Source organism: Rhinopithecus bieti, unplaced genomic scaffold (genome assembly GCF_001698545.2).
Source record: "Rhinopithecus bieti isolate Rb0 unplaced genomic scaffold, ASM169854v2 scaffold_574, whole genome shotgun sequence".
NCBI lineage: Eukaryota > Metazoa > Chordata > Mammalia > Primates > Cercopithecidae > Rhinopithecus > Rhinopithecus bieti.
Window position 1 is genome coordinate 3,238,612 of NW_016803605.1, and position 19,568 is coordinate 3,258,179.

Genomic DNA, 19,568 nt, shown 5'->3' on the forward strand with positions numbered 1-19,568 from the left:
TTCAGTTCTCCTCTGGGGTAAAATACACTTGCTTTAACTTGTCCTAACCTTTTGTCTTTCAGTGCTCAGCAAGGGCAGGAAGCCCTCCAACACCTTGAGTTGAGTTCTGGTTTCATGGCGTGGATTCCAAGCTGCGGAGGCAGGGTGGGTGGAAGAGCAGGCCCAACTCGACACCGTGCGCTGGGGAAGCCTTCACCACGGTGCAGCACAGGCCGGCGCCCAGGGAAGCCTTTACCATGTGTCGTGGGCTGGTGTCCGGGGAAGCCCCTACTGTGGTCTAGCACAGGCCAGCACCTTGGGGAAGCCCTTACCGTGGTGTAGCACAGGAGGATGTCACTGCTGGTCATGTTGCCGTGCAGCAGATGCTCCTTCAGATGCTGGATGAGGGTGCCCTGCAGGGGAGACACGAGGAGTGGGTGCTCTCTGTTAGGCGTACAGTACCAGGAACCTGGTACCTGGCCCACGCGCCGCTCAGATGCTGCCAGGAAGAAGCCCCAGCAGATTCCCATTTTCCTTCCTGGGAGAAGCAGACTTGGGAGGCTCCCCACTCTCCCCTGTGATGAGCCATGCCCTCATATCCCTCTGCCCCGAGAGCTGAGCGTGGCTGGTAGTCTGGAGAGGAAAACCCTGACAATCCTGTCTGCCCTCAAGCTCTTAGTGCCCAAGACATCAAGGGTACCACGGAGACCCACCAGTTTCAGGCAGAACAGAAGTGACCCTTACTGAGAAGAGAGTCAACGAGCAAAAGACCAGGGCCTAACCCTTGCAGGACAGGTGCTAGCCCAGCCTCATGGGGAACAGGGAACACGGGGGTGAGGGGGATGTGGTGGGGGTGGTGCGCCGGCAGCAGAGCAAGACTGTAGCTGGGACTCACGTTGAAGATCGGGGTTCAGGAATGCCTCAGCTGAGCGGACAGCACAAGACCCTGCTTCTGGCCAAAACACCCAAGCAGACCCGCTCCCTCCCACCCACTATACACTATTACCTTCAATTTTGGTGCTTAATAGGCAATATATTTGCACGGTGCAGAACTCTGAAGCAGATACTATGAAAAGCTGTCCTCTCTCCCTGTCCTATACCCAGTTCTCCCCAGAGGCAGCCAGTCCTAGCAGTTTCCTGTGAATGTCTTTCTTGCTGATGCCAGTACATATTTATTAAGGCCATTTTGTTCATTGTGACCCAGTGTCCCACACTTTGCCTTTTCCACCCAACAGCACACCTGGGACATCTTCCTTGGCATGCCAGGAGCTCCCTCATGTCTGTTTACAACTATATAATCTTCCACTGCCCAGAACACACTTGTTCCAAGCAACTCTGTGTGTCCAGCAGGGGCAGGGAGGAGAGGAAGCTTCCCATCGCCAGACACAACAAAGACAGCAGACAGAGCCAGCGGCCCCTGCACCCGTCACTCCACACTCCCAGCCTCGGTTTTCCTATCTTTCCAGTGGATCTTGTACAAGATCCTGAGGACAGATGGGATGCTGCCCCTTCAGTGACCACTGCCCTTCAGTCTGGTCCACAGATGTGAGCCTCCGGCTCATGACAAAGGTGCTTCTGGTTGTGAAGGGCCTAGAAGGCTGAAGCAAGGACTTGTGTATTAAAACCCAGTCATGAAGGCCCTCATCATACCCAAGGGAAAAGCTTCCAAAAGCCAGTTGCAGGAGACGATCCCTTTAAGAGCTCAACAGGAACAATCCTATCCCATTCAGGAGCCAAAATTCTTATTCCAGAGTCCATCCCAAACAGGCAACCGCCACCTGGCCCACAAACAGCTGCAACTGAAGCCTCCAGAGACTGCCAGGCAGACGGGTAGATGCTGTCTGATATGGTTTGTCTCCATGTCCCCATCCAAATCTCAACTTGAATTGTATTCCCAGAATTCCCACATGTTGTGGGAGGGACAAGGTGGGAGATAATTGAATCATGGGGGCAGTTTCTCCCATACTATTCTCACAGTAGTGAATCAGTCTCATGAGATCTGATGGTCTGATAAGGGGAAACCCATTTCATTTGGTTCTCATTCTCTCTCTTTGCCTGCTGTCATCCATGTAAGATGTGACTTGCTCCTCCTCGCCTTCTGCCATGATTGTGAGGGCTCCCCAGCCACGTGGAACTGTTAAGTCTATTAAACCTTTCTTTTGTAAATTGCCCAGTCTCAGTATGTCTTTTTTTTTAGACAGAGTCTTGCTGTGTCACCACACTGGAGTGCAGCAGTGCAATCTCAGCTAACTGCAACTTCCACCTCCCAGGTTCAAGCGCTTCTCCAGCCTCAGCCTCCCGAGTAGCTGGGACTACAGGCACACACCACCAGGCCCAGCTAATTTTTTATTTCCAGTAGAGACGGGGTTTCACCATGTTGGCCAGGCTGGTCTTGATCTCTTGACCTCGTGATCTGCCCACCTTGGCCTCCCAAAGTGCTGGGATTACAAGCGTGAGCCACCATGCCCAGCCCTCAGTATGTCTTCATCAGCAGCATGAAAACAGACTAACACACTGCCCTTTTCGGCAGTTCCCCGAGACTGCCTCTAGGCTCTGGAAGCTGAGCCGCAGGGTGGAGTTTAACAAGAATCCCCAGTGTGGGTCAAGAGACAGCCTCCCCTTCCCTTCCCCAGGCACTCAAAAGCTTCTTAGAAAGTTCCATGGCACTCTGTTCTCATGGACAGTGGGTAGGCAATAATTTGGGGGTGACAAACTTTTCAGGAACTGTCTCCATGAACTAAATCTTTCCACAAATCCACTTAAAGGACAGGGAACTCTGATTCTAAGAGCCTATGGCAAATCCCTCTCCCATTTTCTTTTTCACTTGAAATCAGCATTTAACTCTGCAGCTTCACCCACGTGGTCTGCTGAGAGCACAGCGGAGCTACAAGCCTGCATTCGTTCAGTGGTTCATTAGCCTCATTCTCTCAGACGGCACAAAACGAACAATGGGCCCTAATCCTCTCCCAACAATTTCTCTGTGTGAATCTTAACAAGTTACATCCATCGTTTTTCCCTTAATTCTTAAATATTTATGGTCAAGTCTGAATGCTTTCCCTGAGGGTAAGGCAGCATCAACGGCATGGTTTTCTGAGTCTCAGCACCAGAGAGTAATTTCATGTGAAGGAAGAGAATGGGGAACTGCTTTCTGACACCCTTCGTGGACTTAGGAAACACAAACCAACAAACCAGTAACATAACCCCCACCCCACTAAATCACGAAGATGATGAGCCCCTAGGATTCTGGCCTATGTTGCCTCACTGTTTTCAAGTTTGTGGTCAAGATAACTCTAGAAAACGAGCAACACGCTTAGTCACTTCTCCAGAGATGCAAGAGCCCAGTGAAGATGGAGTACATATAATTTTTCCTGATCTTTCCACACACTAAATATATCAGGCATGATCATTTTATGAGCAAGCTATATTATATCTAATACATTTTATGCCCCTCTTAAAAAAATGACACGCACTATGCAAAGAGCACTAAAAATAAAAGTACAGTTACACATTTCCATTTATCCTAAAATGTCTTGTTTGGCCACATGCACCCGTCCCCGCCCTTGTCTGCAAGATTTCTAAAAATGCTCATCTCGGTGGCTTATTAACAGACCTGCGCCCAGGTGCACGAGGGCTGCCCTTTCACAGGGAAAATGCGATTCCAGCTACACCTTAGACTGTGAACACACCCCAGCTGGCTTTCATAAAATCAGATTATTTGAGTGACAGGACAGCTCTCGGCCTACAAAGAGGCAACTCGGTTGAGCCAGTGTAACTGCCAGAAATAAGGCCTTTGCCCCCACCACTAACATCAGACCCTTGCTCCCACTCCCGGGTTTCTTGAGAATTAACCTGTGTGGACAGGCTCTTGGACCTTCGGATCTATTTCACAGCCTGCAGCAAGACCTTCAGTGAATCCCAGATCTAGGTGATGATGAAGCCACATTGACTCCTTTCCACATTCTGATGAAAAGACTCTGTAAAAAGCCTAATAGGGCTTTCAAATGATTCCAGTGTAAATGTTTCCTTTTTACAGAAGGGATTCGAACTGCTTCTAGGTAGAGGGAACATCTGTAAAAGCTAAATGAGCTAGAATAAAGGAACTTGTATATTTCCTTTTCAAACGCCACTGTCTTATCAAGCAAAGGTTTCTCCACTTGGAGAATTCTCTTCTTCTGAGTTTGCGGGGAAAAGTGGTGATCAGAAGGTTTGACCAAGATATGGTGGATTTTTCTCCTCCCTGTGGGCTGAGCCAACTGAGAGGGAAATGGGGAAATGAGCTATGGGGAGAGCTGAAGAGCTGGCCCAGAGGAGAGCTAGAGCAGCGTGAGGGTGACAGCCACAGCATGGAGCAAGCATCCTGACTCTCACAGATTGCCCCAGGAGAAGTCTGAGTGCAAGGTAAGGATTCAACAAGAAGCTCTCTTATCAAGCCCAGGGGCAGAGGAGGATCAGAGAAAGAAAGACGTGATAGCAGTTATTAGAAAAGAACTACATTCAGCTGGGCACGGTGGCTCACACCTGTAAACCCGGCACTTTGGGAGGCCGAGGAGGGCGGATCACAAGGTCAGGAGTTGGAGACTAGCCTGGCCAACATAGTGAAACCCTGTCTCTACTAAAAATACAAAAAAAAAAACTTAGCCAGCCATGGTGGTGGGCACCTGTAATCCTAGCTACTCAGGACACTGAGGTAGGAGAATCACTTGAACCCGGGGGCAGAGGGTGCAGTGAGCCAAGATTGTGCCACTTCACTCCAGCCCAGGTGACAATGCTGGGACTCCATCTCAAAAAAAAAAAAAAAAAAAGCAAAGCACCACATTGACCCAGGCATGTCATTTCTGAAGACTGGCCTAGTGAAATCACAAACATGAAATACACTGGCGCTGTGTCCCCCCCACCCCCCGACAGACGCACGGAGAAGAAAACAACACCCATTTCCAGGGTGTTCCCACCAAAGCTGCACAACCTGGACCTAAGCACGAGGTGACACCAGTCAGACCCAAAGAGAGCCATTCTGCCAAACCAGGAGCCTGGGCTCTTCGAAAATGTCAGTGTCACGAAAGACGAAGGAGGCCGAGGAACTGCTTCAGACCCAAGGACATGCAGGAGACCTGACGACTGACGTGCCACCACCTGAGCTGCTAGCACACCACTGGGAAACTGGCGACCTGAGTGTGGACCACAGATTAGGGGACAGCACTGCACCAACGCCAACCTTCCTGAATTTGATGGGCAGCCACCCTTCTGTAAGAGAACGCTCTTGTTCTCGGGAGATGCGTGCTGAAATATTAAAGAGTGAAAGATTGTTATGTCTCCGGCGTACTCCAACTGGCACCGCAAAAAGCAAGCTAACGTGTGTATATATGCTGAGAGGGAAAGAAGGCAAAAGAAGCTGTCAGGACATGTTAAAAATTGATGTTGACGTCAGGCACAGTGGCTCATGCCTGTAATTCCAGCACTCAAGAGGCCAAGGCGAGAGGATCACTTGAGCCCAGGAGTTCATGACCAGCCTGGAGAACATAGCAAGACCCCATTTCCACAAAAATAAAAAAGTAGCATGTGCCTGTAGTCCTATGTACTTGGAAGACGGAGGTGGGAGATTGCTTGGGCCCAGGAGGTAGAGGCTGCAGTGAGCCATGATCACACCACTGCACTCCAGTCTGGGCAACAAAGTGAGAAACTGTCTCAAAAAAAAAAATGACATTGAAAATGTTAAAAACAGAACGTTAACAATGGAAGAATCCAGCTGAAGGTACCATGGAGCTTACTATTCTTGCAACTTTTCTTTTTTTTCTTTTTTTTTTGAGACGGAGTCTCGCTCTGTCGCCCAGGCTGGAGTGCAGTGGCCGGATCTCAGCTCACTGCAAGCTCCGCCTCCCGGGTTCCCGCCATTCTCCTGCCTCAGCCTCCCAAGTAGCTGGGACTACAGGCGCCCGCCACGTCGCCCGGCTAGTTTTTTGTATTTTTTAGTAGAGACGGGGTTTCACCATGTTAGCCAGGATGGTCTCCATCTCCTGACCTCGTGATCCGCCCGTCTCGGCCTCCCAAAGTGCTGGGATTACAGGCTTGAGCCACCACGCCCGGCCATATTCTTGCAACTTTTCTATAGGTTCTCTAGGTATTTTATTTTTTTCAAAAATAAAAGGTTTGTTTGAGCCTGGTGGCTCACATCTGTAATCCCAGCACTTTCGGAGGCCAAAGCAAGTGGATTACACGAGCCCAGGGGTTTGAGACCAGCCTGGGTAACATGGCAAAACCCGATATCTACCAAAAAAAAAAAAAAACAAGTAGGGCACAGTGGCACATGCCTATAGTCCCAGCTGCGTGGGAGGCTGGGTGGGGAGGATTGCTTAAGCCCAGGAGGTGGAGGTTGCAATGAGCCAAGATCGCACCACTGCACTCCAGTCTGGGTGACAGATCAAGGCTCCATCTCAAAAAAGTAAATAAACAAATAAATAAAAGGTTAAAAGTCACTAACCTATACGTATAAATTCTATTGCATAGTATTAACATATTATTTCAGGTGCTTTAATAAAGTTAGACTTTTGGTGAAATAAGAAATATTAAAAGCATGTGTCATGGGCTGAACTATGTACCCCCAAAATTCATATATTGAAGCTCTAATCCCCAGTATCTCAGAATGTGACTAAATGGGCCTTTAAAAGGTGACGGAATTTAAATGAGGCTGTCAGAGCAGGCCCAGATCCGATCTGACTGGGGTCCTCAGGAGAAGAAGCTTGGACACATACAGGGGGATACCAGGGGTGTCACGTGAAAGACCACATGAGGACACAAGCCAAGGAGCGAGGCCTCAGACAAGAACAACCGTGCGGCACCTTGGTGTTGAAGCCACACAGCCTGTGGTACTTTGTTACGGCAGCCCCAACAGACTCACAGCACAGGCAGGCTCTTTCTCAGTTAATTAGACTCTAATAACCACCTAATAACCTAGTAACCTAGCCTTCTAATCACCTAACCAGTGGCTTTCAAATATTTCACCACAACCCACGGTCAGATGTAAGTTTTACAAGGCCCCCAGCACGTGCACACATCCACTCCACATAACGACAGCTTCACAAAACAACACCCATACCTCTTATGAGCCTATTCTCTGCTAACACGTTATTTTACTTTTATTTTTTGAGACAGGGTCTGGCTTTGTTGCCAGCTGGAGTGCAGTGGCACGATCTCAGCTCATTGCAACCTCTGCCTCCTGGGTTCAGGCAATTGTCCCACTTCAGCCTCTCGAGTAGCTCAGACTACAGGCATGTGCCACCATGTCCAGCTAATTTTTGTATTTTTTAGTAGAAATGGGGTTTTGCCATATTGGCCAGGATGGTCTCAAACTCCTGGGCTCAAAGCAATCTGCCCGCCTCAGGTTCTCAAAGTGCTGAGGTTATAGGCGTGGGCCATTGCGCCTGGCACTGTGCTAATGTTATCTGTTCTTGTCTATTCTGATTTGTTCTTTTTAAAATAGGTGGCAGGGCCCACCTATTGAGTTCACAATCCCCCAGCTGGTCTGGACCTGCAGGGTGAATGTAGCTGGTTCAGCCAGCGCACCCCCCGCCCCCAAGGCACACTGCACTGTACAGTGACCTCCAAGCCTGTCACCATGGTGGTAGGTGCCATCCCAGTCCCTGAAGTGGCAGCTCTCCACTGCCCTGGGCCGTGCCGGATCTCCGCGCAGCACCCCACTTGGAGAGAAGCTGCACGTTGGACTCTCCGGGGATGGGGTGCAGTCTGACAACCCCAACGCTGCCGTCATCAGCTGGGAGGCCCTGTTGGAGCAAACAGACAACAGGAGGCCCCTGCAGAGCTTTCCCCAGAGACCTACCCCAGCGGAATGCACCATGCATTTGGGTGCGCCCGTGGTGCCCGACGAAAACATGATGAACAGTGGGTGGCTGAAGGGCAGCTGCTCGAACTCCAGCTGCGGGGCCTGCTCGCTGGTGCCGGTGGCAAGAAAGTCGTCCAGAAACACACTGTGGGTCGAAATGCAGGGAAACACACCATGAACGTCCCAGAATGCTGGACCGGACCCGCTGATTCCACCCATGCACTGCCCTCTGTTGCTACCCCAGAAAAGCCAGGATTCCAGGGGGATGGTGGCCTGATTTGGAAACTTTCTGGGACCAGCAGAGGAAGTCACATCTCAGAGATTCAAGCTAATTGAAGGAAAACTCATCGAACGAGTAAAGGTTTCAAGTTGCTTAATCAGCACTGCTGACAGGGCCAAGGGCTGTCTTTTAGAGAACCTTTTGTTTTCATAACCACCACGGAGAAGGATCACTTAACAATGAACAAGCCATGTGTGTACCAACACTGCTGAAGGCGGCTTTGGAAATGGCCTTGAAGTCTTCTGAGCCCATGTCCTTTGTTTGCTGTTCATCACCTGATTGGCAAATGCTTTGTTTCCAATGATCGACCAAAAGGAAGCACTTACCAAGTGGGTCTGAATCAAGATGCTTCCCCCGTGGGGAGAAGGGAGAGGAGGAGATGCTAGGTTAATGAGCCCTTCCTACTGATGTGGGGCCAATTTCCTAAACCACAGCTCAATGACAGAGAACCACTCAGCAAATACCATGTGTTATCACTAACTTACTAGATCCTGAGGTTTACAATAGCAAGATACAAATATCTATCCAAAAACAAATAAAATTCATCCCAGCTATTGACTGTCACCCAGGAAGTGTGCCTGGGCTTACCCCCAAAGCTGACATGCAGCATTGTTGTAGGTGGCCAAGAACCACCAAAGGGGCAACACAAACAGGAGATTTGTTTTCTGCACTAGAAACAGCTGCAGAAGCCACAAGCCATCTTGGGAAAAGGTGGTTTTCTATTTTGAGATGAGCAGCACCACCCATCTGAAAACACTGGCTCTATACTCAAATGACAAATGGAACTGTCTTTCAGGGAAGGAGGTGGGAATCAGTTAAACGCAGCCTGCAACCATTTGCTAGGGACAGTTACTCTGAAATACAAATGCCATACATACTAAAATGAAGAATTTTGCTGTGCCTCCTTAAAAGATAAAGGTTTCTCCTGGGGTTTAAAAAGGGCATCCAAAGTAATTCAACTCTAAGCAAGAAACAAACAAAGCCGTCTGCTCCAGCGTGTCAGGAAAACTATTCACTGAGGAACTTTACGGCCAATGAAAACTCTATCCCACCTCTACCTCCTGTAAGAATCCCATTATAAAGTGCCCAATCTAATCAGACACTTCACATGGAGAAAAGCCTTTTCTTTCAAATGGCCCATAAATCACACACAATGATTACCTTTGTTAAAGCTCTTCTAAGAATGAAAAGCCCACAGGGTGGCTCCCCCGACCCCCGTCAATTCTCCACAGATGGACACGTACCCTATTCTGCTTTATCTGTGGCATCCACAATCAAAGGATGGACTGCAGTGGGAGTCCAGCCCCTGGGGTATCAAGAGGGGGCTTCTGCCTTGTATTGGACTAAATGAAGTGGCTAACACGATTCTGCTGGATGCCCTCATTTTATATCAACTGCTGATGAATATTATTCAGAAAAAAATAAAAGCCGGGCCAACCAGGGGGCTGGTAAACCCCGTCTGGTTTTCCTCCTAGCCTCCATGCGTCATGGCCTCCATCCATACAGCTGGGGCGCTAAATCCGAGGTTGCATGAAATAAAGCTGGGCTCTGGCACCTGACTGTAATTTATTAAGGTGGGCAGGGTCCCACAGTCCACAGGGACAGGCACCTGGGCCTGCCTGTGAAGGATCCGCCCATCCTGACTCAGGTGCTTCAGGGGACATAGCCCACCGCAGCTGCACAATGACAGGCGGGATCACTCAGAGCTGACTGTGCACGCTTTGCAGAGCAGCGGCTGATTTAATCCTCCCAGCCAGCCTGAGAGGATGGTGCTGACAGAGTGTGGATGTTACTCCCCACCCTCATCTCATGTTGAAATGTAATCCTCAATCTGCAGGTGAGGCCTGGTGGGAGGTGTTTGCATCATGAGGGTGGATTCCTCGTCAATGGCACGGACTATCCCCTTGGTGATGAGTGGGTTCTCACTCTGAGTTCACACAAGACCTGGTCATTGAAAAGTGTGTGGCACCCCGCCCCCCGCCCCCTCCACTCCTGCTTTCCCATGTAAAGTGCCCGCTCCACTTCCCTTCCGCCATGATCACAAGCTCCATATGGCCTCCCCAGAAGCAGATGCTGGCACTATGCCTCTCGCACAGCCTGTAGAACCGTGAGCCAATTAAACCTCTGTTTTTATAAATTACCCAGTCTCAGGTATTTCTTTATAGCAAGGCAAGAACGACTTAAAACAGGTACCATCTCATCTCCATTTTACAGATGGAGACACAAGGCTCAGAGAGATTACTTGCACAGGGTCACACAGCTGAGAACTGAACCTGACAAGTCGGATCTGAAGACCATGGCCCTCACCAAGCCACCACTTTGCCTGCAGCACCCTTCAGGCTCCAGAATGTGCCCTGCACACACAGCTGTCTCTAGACCCTGCTCATACCTCAAAGCCACCCCCAGATGTCACCTCCCCAGATCCTACAGAGAAACCACGAGGCCCTGCTGTCAACTCCTGGGCACATCTTGTCCCTCCCACACTCCCAGTGGTCACAGCTCATCCTTCCTGCATGTGGGTCTTGCCTCTCCAACTAGACTGCAACTCCTGGAGGACAGGACACATGCTTTGTACCTCCCCCTGGGAACACCCTGACAGATGGTAATAAGCCATGCACCAACTACCACTTGCTGGAACAAAAAGGCCTCTGCCATCTCCTCCTCTCTTCCACCTCTGGTCCCCGTGGCTGGCATGAAGACACTCTGCCATGTCTACGCAGCCCCTCCTCACCAGGCCTCAAGGAGCCACGTACGAGGTGCCCTCCAGCGGCCCAGGCCCGAGGTTCAAGGGAAAGCTTACCCCGTGGGGGTAAATGCCTGAGCTCAGAACCCTCTCCCCACAACTGTTTCAAGAAAAATTAAAGGAAGGTAACTCTAAGAACTTTGGGACAAATTCAACTTTGACTAAACCATAATCCATTTCCTTAATCTCTATTCAAAATTAAGATTCTTACAATTCTATTTGATACACAAAACATGTGGTTTATTCTTTTATAAATGTCAGAAAAGCCAAGGAAGAAAGATGTCATCAGCAATGGGGAACACATGCATGTCCTAAAAGGTGAAAAATACCTGTATGAGTGTTCACGTAAGCATAGCCATACATACACATGTACACATGCCTGTGCACCTGTGCGCATATGTACATGTGTAAATGCACATACATATGTACACCTGTGGATATGCATGTGCCTATGTCGTGTGCATGCGTGTGCAGTGCATGCACCCACATGTACACATACATGTACACATGATTTCCGATGCAGAATTTCTGTGGCCAATCTGGGAAGGTGGGCTTGGCCCCATCAGAGCCCCCTATACGAGGGACACCAGATCGGAAGAGTGAGGGTTCCTGGGACCTCTCTCTTCCGCCACTTATTCACTGTGTGGCCTTGGGGGATTTCCTCTGGGGCCTCAGGTGCCTCATCTACAAAATGACGCTTTTAACTAAAACTTCCTCCACTTCTAAAATTCTGAGTGACCCCAAGTGGAAGATCCAGGAGCCTACTTCCCCGCGGGAGCTCCAGTGGGTTCCACACGGACCTGTGGGTCAGAATACGGTACATTACCTGTTTGGAATCTTTGAAAGGTCTATCTTCTCTCTGGAGGACACGTAAGGAATCACTACCACTTTCTTCAAGTCTGGTAGGCCTGGAAGGAGCAGGAGGAGAAAACACAAGGTTACAGGACAAAGATGCTTGGCTGCTGATTTTTTCCCCCCCAACAAAATATAACACCATCTGGGGCAGAGAATATAACACAATCTGGGGCAGAGACTACCCAGGCTGACTCCTGGCAGATTCTGATGCACCGGCACACACACCCGGCCATGCCGGCTGGGAGCTGGAAGGGCCACATACCTTTAACCACCTGCTGCAGCTTTTCCATGTGGTTGTGCTCTTTGCCGTTATACACAACAGCCTCCACAGAGAAGATGAGCTTCGGCTGAATTTGAGAAAACCGGTCCAGCACGCCCTGAAAGCAGGAGGAGAAAGTCATCATTGATCATTCAAAAGGCAAAACCCAGCAGGCATGGTGGTGGGTGCCTGTAGTCCCAGCTACTCTGGAGGCTGAGGTGGGAGGATTGCTTGAGCCCAGGAGTTCAAGGTTGGAGTGAGCTACGCTTGCACCACTGCATTCCAGCCTGGGCACAGAGTGAGACCCTGTCTCTAAAAAAACAAAATGGCAAAAACCTTCAGTAGCCAATAGGACCACTGCATTTCACAGGCGAGAAAGGGCAACATCATCAGGTTGTATGGCCAGGTCCCTGTGTCCGCAGCACCCGCAGCCAATAAAGAAAGTTGATGAGGCTGGGCGCGCTGGCTCCCACCTGTAATCCAAGCACTCTGAGAGGCCGAGGCAGGTGGATCACTTGAGGTCAGGAGTTCAAGACCAGCCTGGCCAATGTGGTGAAACCCCCATCTCTACTAAAAATACAAAACTTAGCCAGGCATGGTGGCACACGCCTGTGGCCCCAGCTACTTGTGAGGCTGAGGCAGAAGAATCGCTTGAACCTAGGAGATGGAGGTTGCAGTGAGCCGAGATCATGCCATTGCACTCCAGCCTGGGAACAGAGCGAGACTCTGTTTAAAAAAAAAAAAAAAAAAGGCAGGCACAGTGGCTCACGCCTGTAATCCCAGCACTTTGGGAGGCCAAGGCGGGTGGATCATGAGGTCAGGAATTCGAGACCAGCCTGACCAACATGGTGAAACCCCATCTCTACTAAAAATACAAAATTACCCAGGCATGGTGGTGCACGCCTGTAGTCCCAGCTACTCAGGAGGCTAAGGCAGGAGAATCGCTTGAACCCGGGAGGCAGAGTTTGCAGTGAACCGAGATAGTGCCACTGCACTCCACCCTGGGCAACAAAGCGAGACTCCATCTCAAAACAAAAGTTGATCAGGCCGGGCGCGGTGGCTCAAGCCTATAATCCCAGCACTTTGGGAGGCCGAGATGGGTGGATCACGAGGTCAGGAGATTGAGACCATCCTGGCTAACACGGTGAAACCCTGTCTCTACTAAAATACAAACAATTAGCCGGGCGAGGTGGCGGCGCCTGTAGTCCCAGCTACTCGGGAGGCTGAGGCAGGAGAATGGTGTGAACCCGGGAGGCGGACCTTGCAGTGAGCTGAGATCCGGCCACCGCACTCCAGCCTGGGCGACAGAGCAAGACTCCGTCTCAAAAAAAAAAAAAAAAAAAAAGTTGATCAAAGCACATCTTATATCTGAGAACAACCACCATGCCAAGGAAGGCATCAATATCAAGAAATACCAGAAGTATTTACAGACATATACTGAAATAGGAAGAGTATAGAGTGTGTATTTGCGCTACCAAAAAGATTCCCCACTTCACAGAAAGAGCCTGTTAGCACAGCTCCTCTAGTGTATACAAAAGAAGATTCATCTTCCAAACAGGCAACAACAGCAAAGCAAAGTGGTCCCATATTTTTGTTCTCGGAATCTTCAATTAAAGAGGAACCTGAATCCTCCAAGCAGTGCATTTATGCCAACCAATGGCATAAGCCTACGCGTGCACACGCTAGTTAACGAGCCCCATCTTAAAAGGCAGGATCGCCACACCCATGTCTCCGGTCTGCACTGCACGTGGAGTCTGCAGTCCAGCCAAGGGCACTGCTTTCCCGAAAGACGGGATTCCTCCCATGCAGGCATGGCCTTGTTCCTAGAACTCATAATATTCACTGATACTCCTTGAATGTTAGTCCAGATGATTAGTTAGTAACAGATTAAAGCACTCTCAGACAAGGCTTCTATTCACTTCCCTCCCAGCCATCCTCAAGGTTACACTGTCTTAAGAGACTGCCATCCACAAACACGGGTAGGCATCGCCCAGATGGCTGCTATTCCCTCACACATAAGCCTGATACAAGCAGTTCAAGACCAACACCTGGGGCTGCCCCCCAGGGCACACACAGTGGCCCCAGAACCTCTGAGTAAGGACTTCACAGGACAGGGCTATCCACCTGGTAGCACCACCTACAGTGGGACTATTAAGTTAATTATGCTCATTAGGATAACTAATTAACGGGTCAGGAGCGGCAGGCATTTGTTTTCAGAGCTGCCCCATGACTCTTAGCAGGGAAGCAGGGAAGCAGAAGCGCTGACTCTGCGGGAGTCTAAGGGGCAGAGTGTTGGGGGAGGGAGGCTGGACAGCTCAAAGTGTGGTTCCCAGGGCAGCCAGCGTCAGCCTCCCCTGGAGCCCCAGACCTAATGAACTGGAAACTCTGCAGGGGGCCCAGCAATCTCTTCTCACCAGCCGTCCAGATGATCCTGAGGTGGGATAAGATTTGAGAATCTCTGGGCAAAGAGTTCTAGGATTGAGAGTTTATTCAACACTGTCCAGTTTCCCAAACTAGAAGCTAAATTAACAGAGAAGAGTAGGGAGTAGAAAGTATTTATTTATTCCATGTGCTAGGTGCCAGGCACCGTGCCAGGGAACCAGACAGACATGGCTCCCACTCCCCGGAACATATGATCTATCAGAAACACAACAGGAAAACAATTGCAAATGTTATTGTTTTCCATTTCCAATGTTTTCAGTAAACTACACTCAAAATTAGGTAGCCAGGGAAAGAAAGAGAGAGAAGGAATTAAAGCCATAGGAAAAACTAATGATGGACTTGATCAGCAAAATCAAAAATCGTTTTTCCAAAACAACCAGTAACGTAAGCCTCTTAGCAGGCACGGTGGCTCGCGCCTGTAATCCCAACACTTTGGGAGACGAGCTTGGACAGCTACAAAAAATTTTTTTTATTAAATTAGCAGGGCACCTGTAATCCCAGCTACGTGGGCGGCTGAGGTGGGAGGATTGCTTGAGCCCAGGAGTTCGAGGCTGCAGTGAACTATGTTCACACCACTGTACTCCAGCCTGGGCAACAGAGAAAGACCCTGTCTTAAAACAAAATAAAAGTAAGCTTCTTGAAATATATGATCAAGAAAAAACCTAGTATTTTGGCCAGGCGCAGTGGCTCATGCCTGTAATCCCAGCACTTTGGGAGGCCAAGGCAGGCAGATCACTTGAGATCAGGAGTTTGAGACCAGCCTAGCCAAAACTGAGAAACTCCGTCTCTACTAAAAATATAAAAATTAGCCGGACATGGTGGCCCATGCCTATAATCCCAGCTACTCAGAAGGCTGAGGCAAGAGAATTGCTTGAGCCTGGGAGGCAGAGGTTGCAGTGAGCTGAGATCACACCACTAACTGCACTCTGGCTTAGGTGACAGAGCAAGACTCCATCTCAAACAAACAAAAAAAAACCTAACATTTCCAGTTACCCCTTGCAGAACACTTACTGTGTGTCAGGTGCTGCCCTAAGCGCTGGACTGATACTTGCTCATTTACTGCTCAGACTAACCTTGGACATGGGTGTCCTTATCACCCTCATATTGCAGATGAATAAACTGAAGCATGTGGCCTCTCAAAATTAGAAATCACACTTGACTACAGAAAAGATTCATGAGCCAGAAAGCAATGTTAATAGATTTTGAAATCCAGATAGAATGGATGACTTCTCAAGAAAATATAAATTACCAAAATTTATTCAAAAAGCAGCACGACAGCTGAAGTGACAAAGATCTGCCTCCTCCAGGGACACCAGGGTGGGCAGCTCTGCAGGCGAGCACCAAGTCTCTATAAGCTGCAGCATCCCTTCTGTGTAAGCCATTACAGAAGGCAGAGAAAGACAGGAAACACACAAACCACAAGAGGGAGAGATTATAGACCAACAGTACCAACTACAGCAAGAGGCTAACGGAGGGGGAAATCGCAGGATTATCTTGGAAGCTTCTGATAAAAGGCAACGTGCTTTCCACCCATGCTTTAATCAGCTGGAAACTGAAGGAAACTTCCTCATTGACAACAGGTATCTGGCAGACACCTGACGGCACATATCGCACTTGGTAAAAGACGAGATGTCCAGTGAGAAAAGAACATGCAAGACACCCACCCCTAGCCCACCTGTACCTGTGCCAAACAACCCCACCTACGTCCCGGGGTGAGAACTAGAAATAGTTTGCCGCCTGCACACAACGGGAACAGTTGCACACAAAATCTGTGAAAATCTCCAGAAAAATCACTAGAACAAATCAAAGTTAGGCAAGATGGCCACATTTAACTCAATCCAGCAAAATAAACCGTGGTGTTAAACCCCAGCAATACAGTTTGAAAAGGTAATGAGGGTCAGGCGCAGTGGAAAGCCAAGGCGGGTGAATCCACTTGAGGATCAGGAGTTCAAGACCAGCCTGGCCAACATAGTGAAACCCCATCTCTACTGAAAATACAAAAATTGGCCAGGTGTGGTGGTGCATGCCTGTAGTCTCAGCTACTTGGAAGGCTGAGGCAGGAGAATGACTTAAACCTGGGAGGCAGAGGTTGCAGTGAGCTGAGAGCACGGCACCGCACTCCAGCCTGGGTGACAGAGTGAGACTGTCTCAGGGAGAAAAAAAAAAAAAGGTAATGAGAAAACAGAACAAAAGAATATAAGAAAGTCACTGAAGGATTTTTTTTTTTTTTTTTTTTTTTGGAGACTGTCACCCTGGCTAGAGTACAGTAGACAGATCACAGTTCACTCAGACTCAACCTCCCAGGCTCAGGATCAGGCTGTGCATCACCACACCCAGCTAATTTATTTCTTTTTTGTAGAGATGGAGTCTCGCCATGTTGCCCAGGCTGGTCTCAAACTCCCGAACTCAAGTGATCCTATCAGGCTCAGCCTCCCAAAGTGCTGGGATTACAGGTGTGAGCTACCAGGCCCGGCCCTCTAAAGAATATTTAATCTGGCCGGACGCGGTGGCTCACGCCTATAATCCCAGCACTTTGGGAGGCCGAGGCCGGGGGATCACGAGGTCAGAAGATCGAGACCATCCTGGCTAACACGGTGAAACCCCGTCTCTACTAAAAAATACAAAAAAAAAATTAGCCGGGCACGGTGGCGGGTGCCTGTAGTCCCAGCTAACTCGGGAGGCTGAGGCAGGAGAATGGTGTGAACCCGGGAGGCGGAGCTTACAGTGAGCTGAGATTGTGCCACTGCACTCCAGCCTGGGCGACAGAGCCAGACTCGGCCTCAAAAAAAAAAAAAAGAATATTTAATCTGGGAGAGAGACAGAAGCAAACACTGGTTCGGAGCCACTTGTTGAAGAGTGTATACTGGATAGTAGAAAGGTGATTAAAGTTAAAAAAGAAAGAAAAGAAAAAGATAAAAAGGTGTATAGTGGAGAGAAGCAGAAACGAGACTGGTCTGAAGCTACTGCGACGGCAGGCGTGAGCGACGGCAGTGCCTAGCCGGGGTCACGGAGGAACTGAGGAACCGCTCAATCAAACGTATGAAGGAGGACAGTGGAGAGAACTGCTCAATCAAATGTATGAAGGAGGACAGTGGAGAGGTGGCAAGAACAGCCGACGGTAGGGAAGGGAGTGAAAGGGTGTGGGGCACAGCTCGGGCTCCTGGCTTGGCGGGGATTACTGAGATGGGGCTCCCCCTGGGGACTTGTGAGCTCATCTGGGGCTCCCTGAGTCTTGAGAACTTCTGGCAGCCCCCACCATTGCCGACTGGACAGGAGGAAGGAAGGCTGCAAGTGCTCTCAGGATGCACAGTCATGACAAGAACAAGGAGTCTTCCTCCAGCCGAACACGTTGGCCACTGCAGAAGGCACAGGAGGAGGCACAGACCAAGTCAAGCCTCTCTCTCTACTCCCGCCACTTCCTCTGCCCCTCAGCAAAGCTCAAGGCGGGCAGGTGGGCAGCAAGGGAATGAATGTGACGTTATTACAGAGACGCCCTTGGAGCCGCCCCAATGCACCTTTTTTTGTTTTGTTTTGTTTTTAAGTGAAACATTGGCCAACTTCAGCATCAGTTTAAAAAAAGTGCATGGGACATGCAATTAACAGGGACTTGGCCCCTGGCCTCAGGACATCAGGCCTTTGGTCATCATCCACCTCCTCCCTCCTCCATTTCAAGGGTACCCCCAGTACCCCATCCTCGGTGACACTCTTGGTGGACAAAGACTATTTCCTACTTCTTCCTCTTCTACTCTAAACTGCTACACAGAGGTGGCTGCAGAAAGCCCCAAAATGGTGCCCCCCAGGAGCCCAGCAGTACCCGGGCGAGTCTGCAGGCAGGTGGCACCCCAGTCCCACCAGCATTTACTCCACAGGCCACAGGGCTGGCCCTCCTTGGGTCTGATGCTAACATACACCCTGTCCAAAACCACCAGAAAGCGAGTGACAATGTCCAGAAATGGCCCTTCCTGACACTAAGCCCTCCTGAGAATGCTACCCCTTCCTCCTCCCCAGCCACCTCTGATGGGCATGAGACCGGGACAGAAGCATCTGGGAGAGAAGCCTCCACCCCCTAGACCAGCACCTGGGCACTGGCACTGGAACAAGGCATCCAAACAGAAGCTCACCCCCAGCCAGGTGAGCCCCTCTTCCCCATTCTCAGTACCCAGATGCATCCCCCGAGAGCAAGTGCCTGCCCTTCCTGGAAAGATACCACATCCACTTACCTAAGTGCATGCAGAGCCATTTCTCAGACTCTTTCATGTCCTGCTGGGACTTGGGTGTCCCTCTGTTTACTTCTGTGGCTAGCTCTATGCAAATATCAAGGTAACACATTCAACCTACTCTAAGTCCATGGTCCTTACTCCTCCCTTTCCTGGCCACATGGCCCTGGACAAGGCATCCCTGCACCTGGCTCCCTCCAGTCCCAGTCACCCCTTATGCAAAGTGAGTCCCAACACTCCTGACACCCAAGCTCCCTCACCCACAGGTATGGGGCCTGTCCAGACCTTTGCTGTAGCAAACACACAACCCACGAATGGCATGTCAACACTGGCGCCCTCTCTGTGCCCAGGATTCTAAGATGGACTGAGAATCCTTGGTTTCGTGGGGAATAAATGATTGCCAGTATAACATATTGAGCATTTACTGAATGCTTACTATGTGCCAGGCCCCAGTTTGAGCTCGTTAGAGGCACTCACTGCCCTTCACAGCCTTAAGAGAGGGCAATAAGGCCGGGCGCAGTGGCTCACGCCTGTAATCCCAGCACTTGGGGAGGCCAGGCAGGCGGATCACGAGGTCAGGAGATCAAGACCATCCTGGCTAACACGGTGAAACCCCGTCTCTACTAAAAATACAAAAAATTAGCCAGGCGTGGTGGCGGGCGCCTGTAGTCCCAGCTGCTCAGGAAGCTGAGGCAGGAGAATGACGTGAATCCGGGAGGCGGAGCTTACAGTGAGCCGAGATCACGCCACTGCACTCCAGCCTGGGCGAAAGAACGAGACTCCGTCTCAAAAAAAAAAAAAAAAAGAATAAGCAGGTCCCATAGGGTAGGTGGGAGGGAGAAGAGGCTGTTCTGAATAGAGGACACAGAGATCAACACCGAGGAGCAGGTGGAGTGGGGCCCAGAGGAAGACCAGCCAGGAAGCCCGAGGCCAGGAAAGAAACAGGGAGCCAGCCTGGA

At 50.0% G+C, this 19,568-nt stretch overlaps 1 protein-coding gene across 3 annotated transcripts in view; it reads right to left on the bottom strand.

The window, feature by feature from the left end:
* AACS (acetoacetyl-CoA synthetase) overlaps positions 1-19,568 on the bottom strand; it is a 77,706-nt gene that overhangs the window by 28,241 nt on the left and 29,897 nt on the right. For all 3 annotated transcript variants that reach the window (XM_017889572.1, XM_017889581.1, XM_017889563.1), the window contains exons 6-9: positions 11,954-12,068; positions 11,663-11,744; positions 7,811-7,958; positions 312-392 (exon numbers count right to left, since the gene is read on the bottom strand). In XM_017889572.1, coding sequence (XP_017745061.1) covers positions 312-392; positions 7,811-7,958; positions 11,663-11,744; positions 11,954-12,068 — 426 coding nt within the window. The remainder of the gene's footprint in view (positions 1-311; positions 393-7,810; positions 7,959-11,662; positions 11,745-11,953; positions 12,069-19,568) is intronic.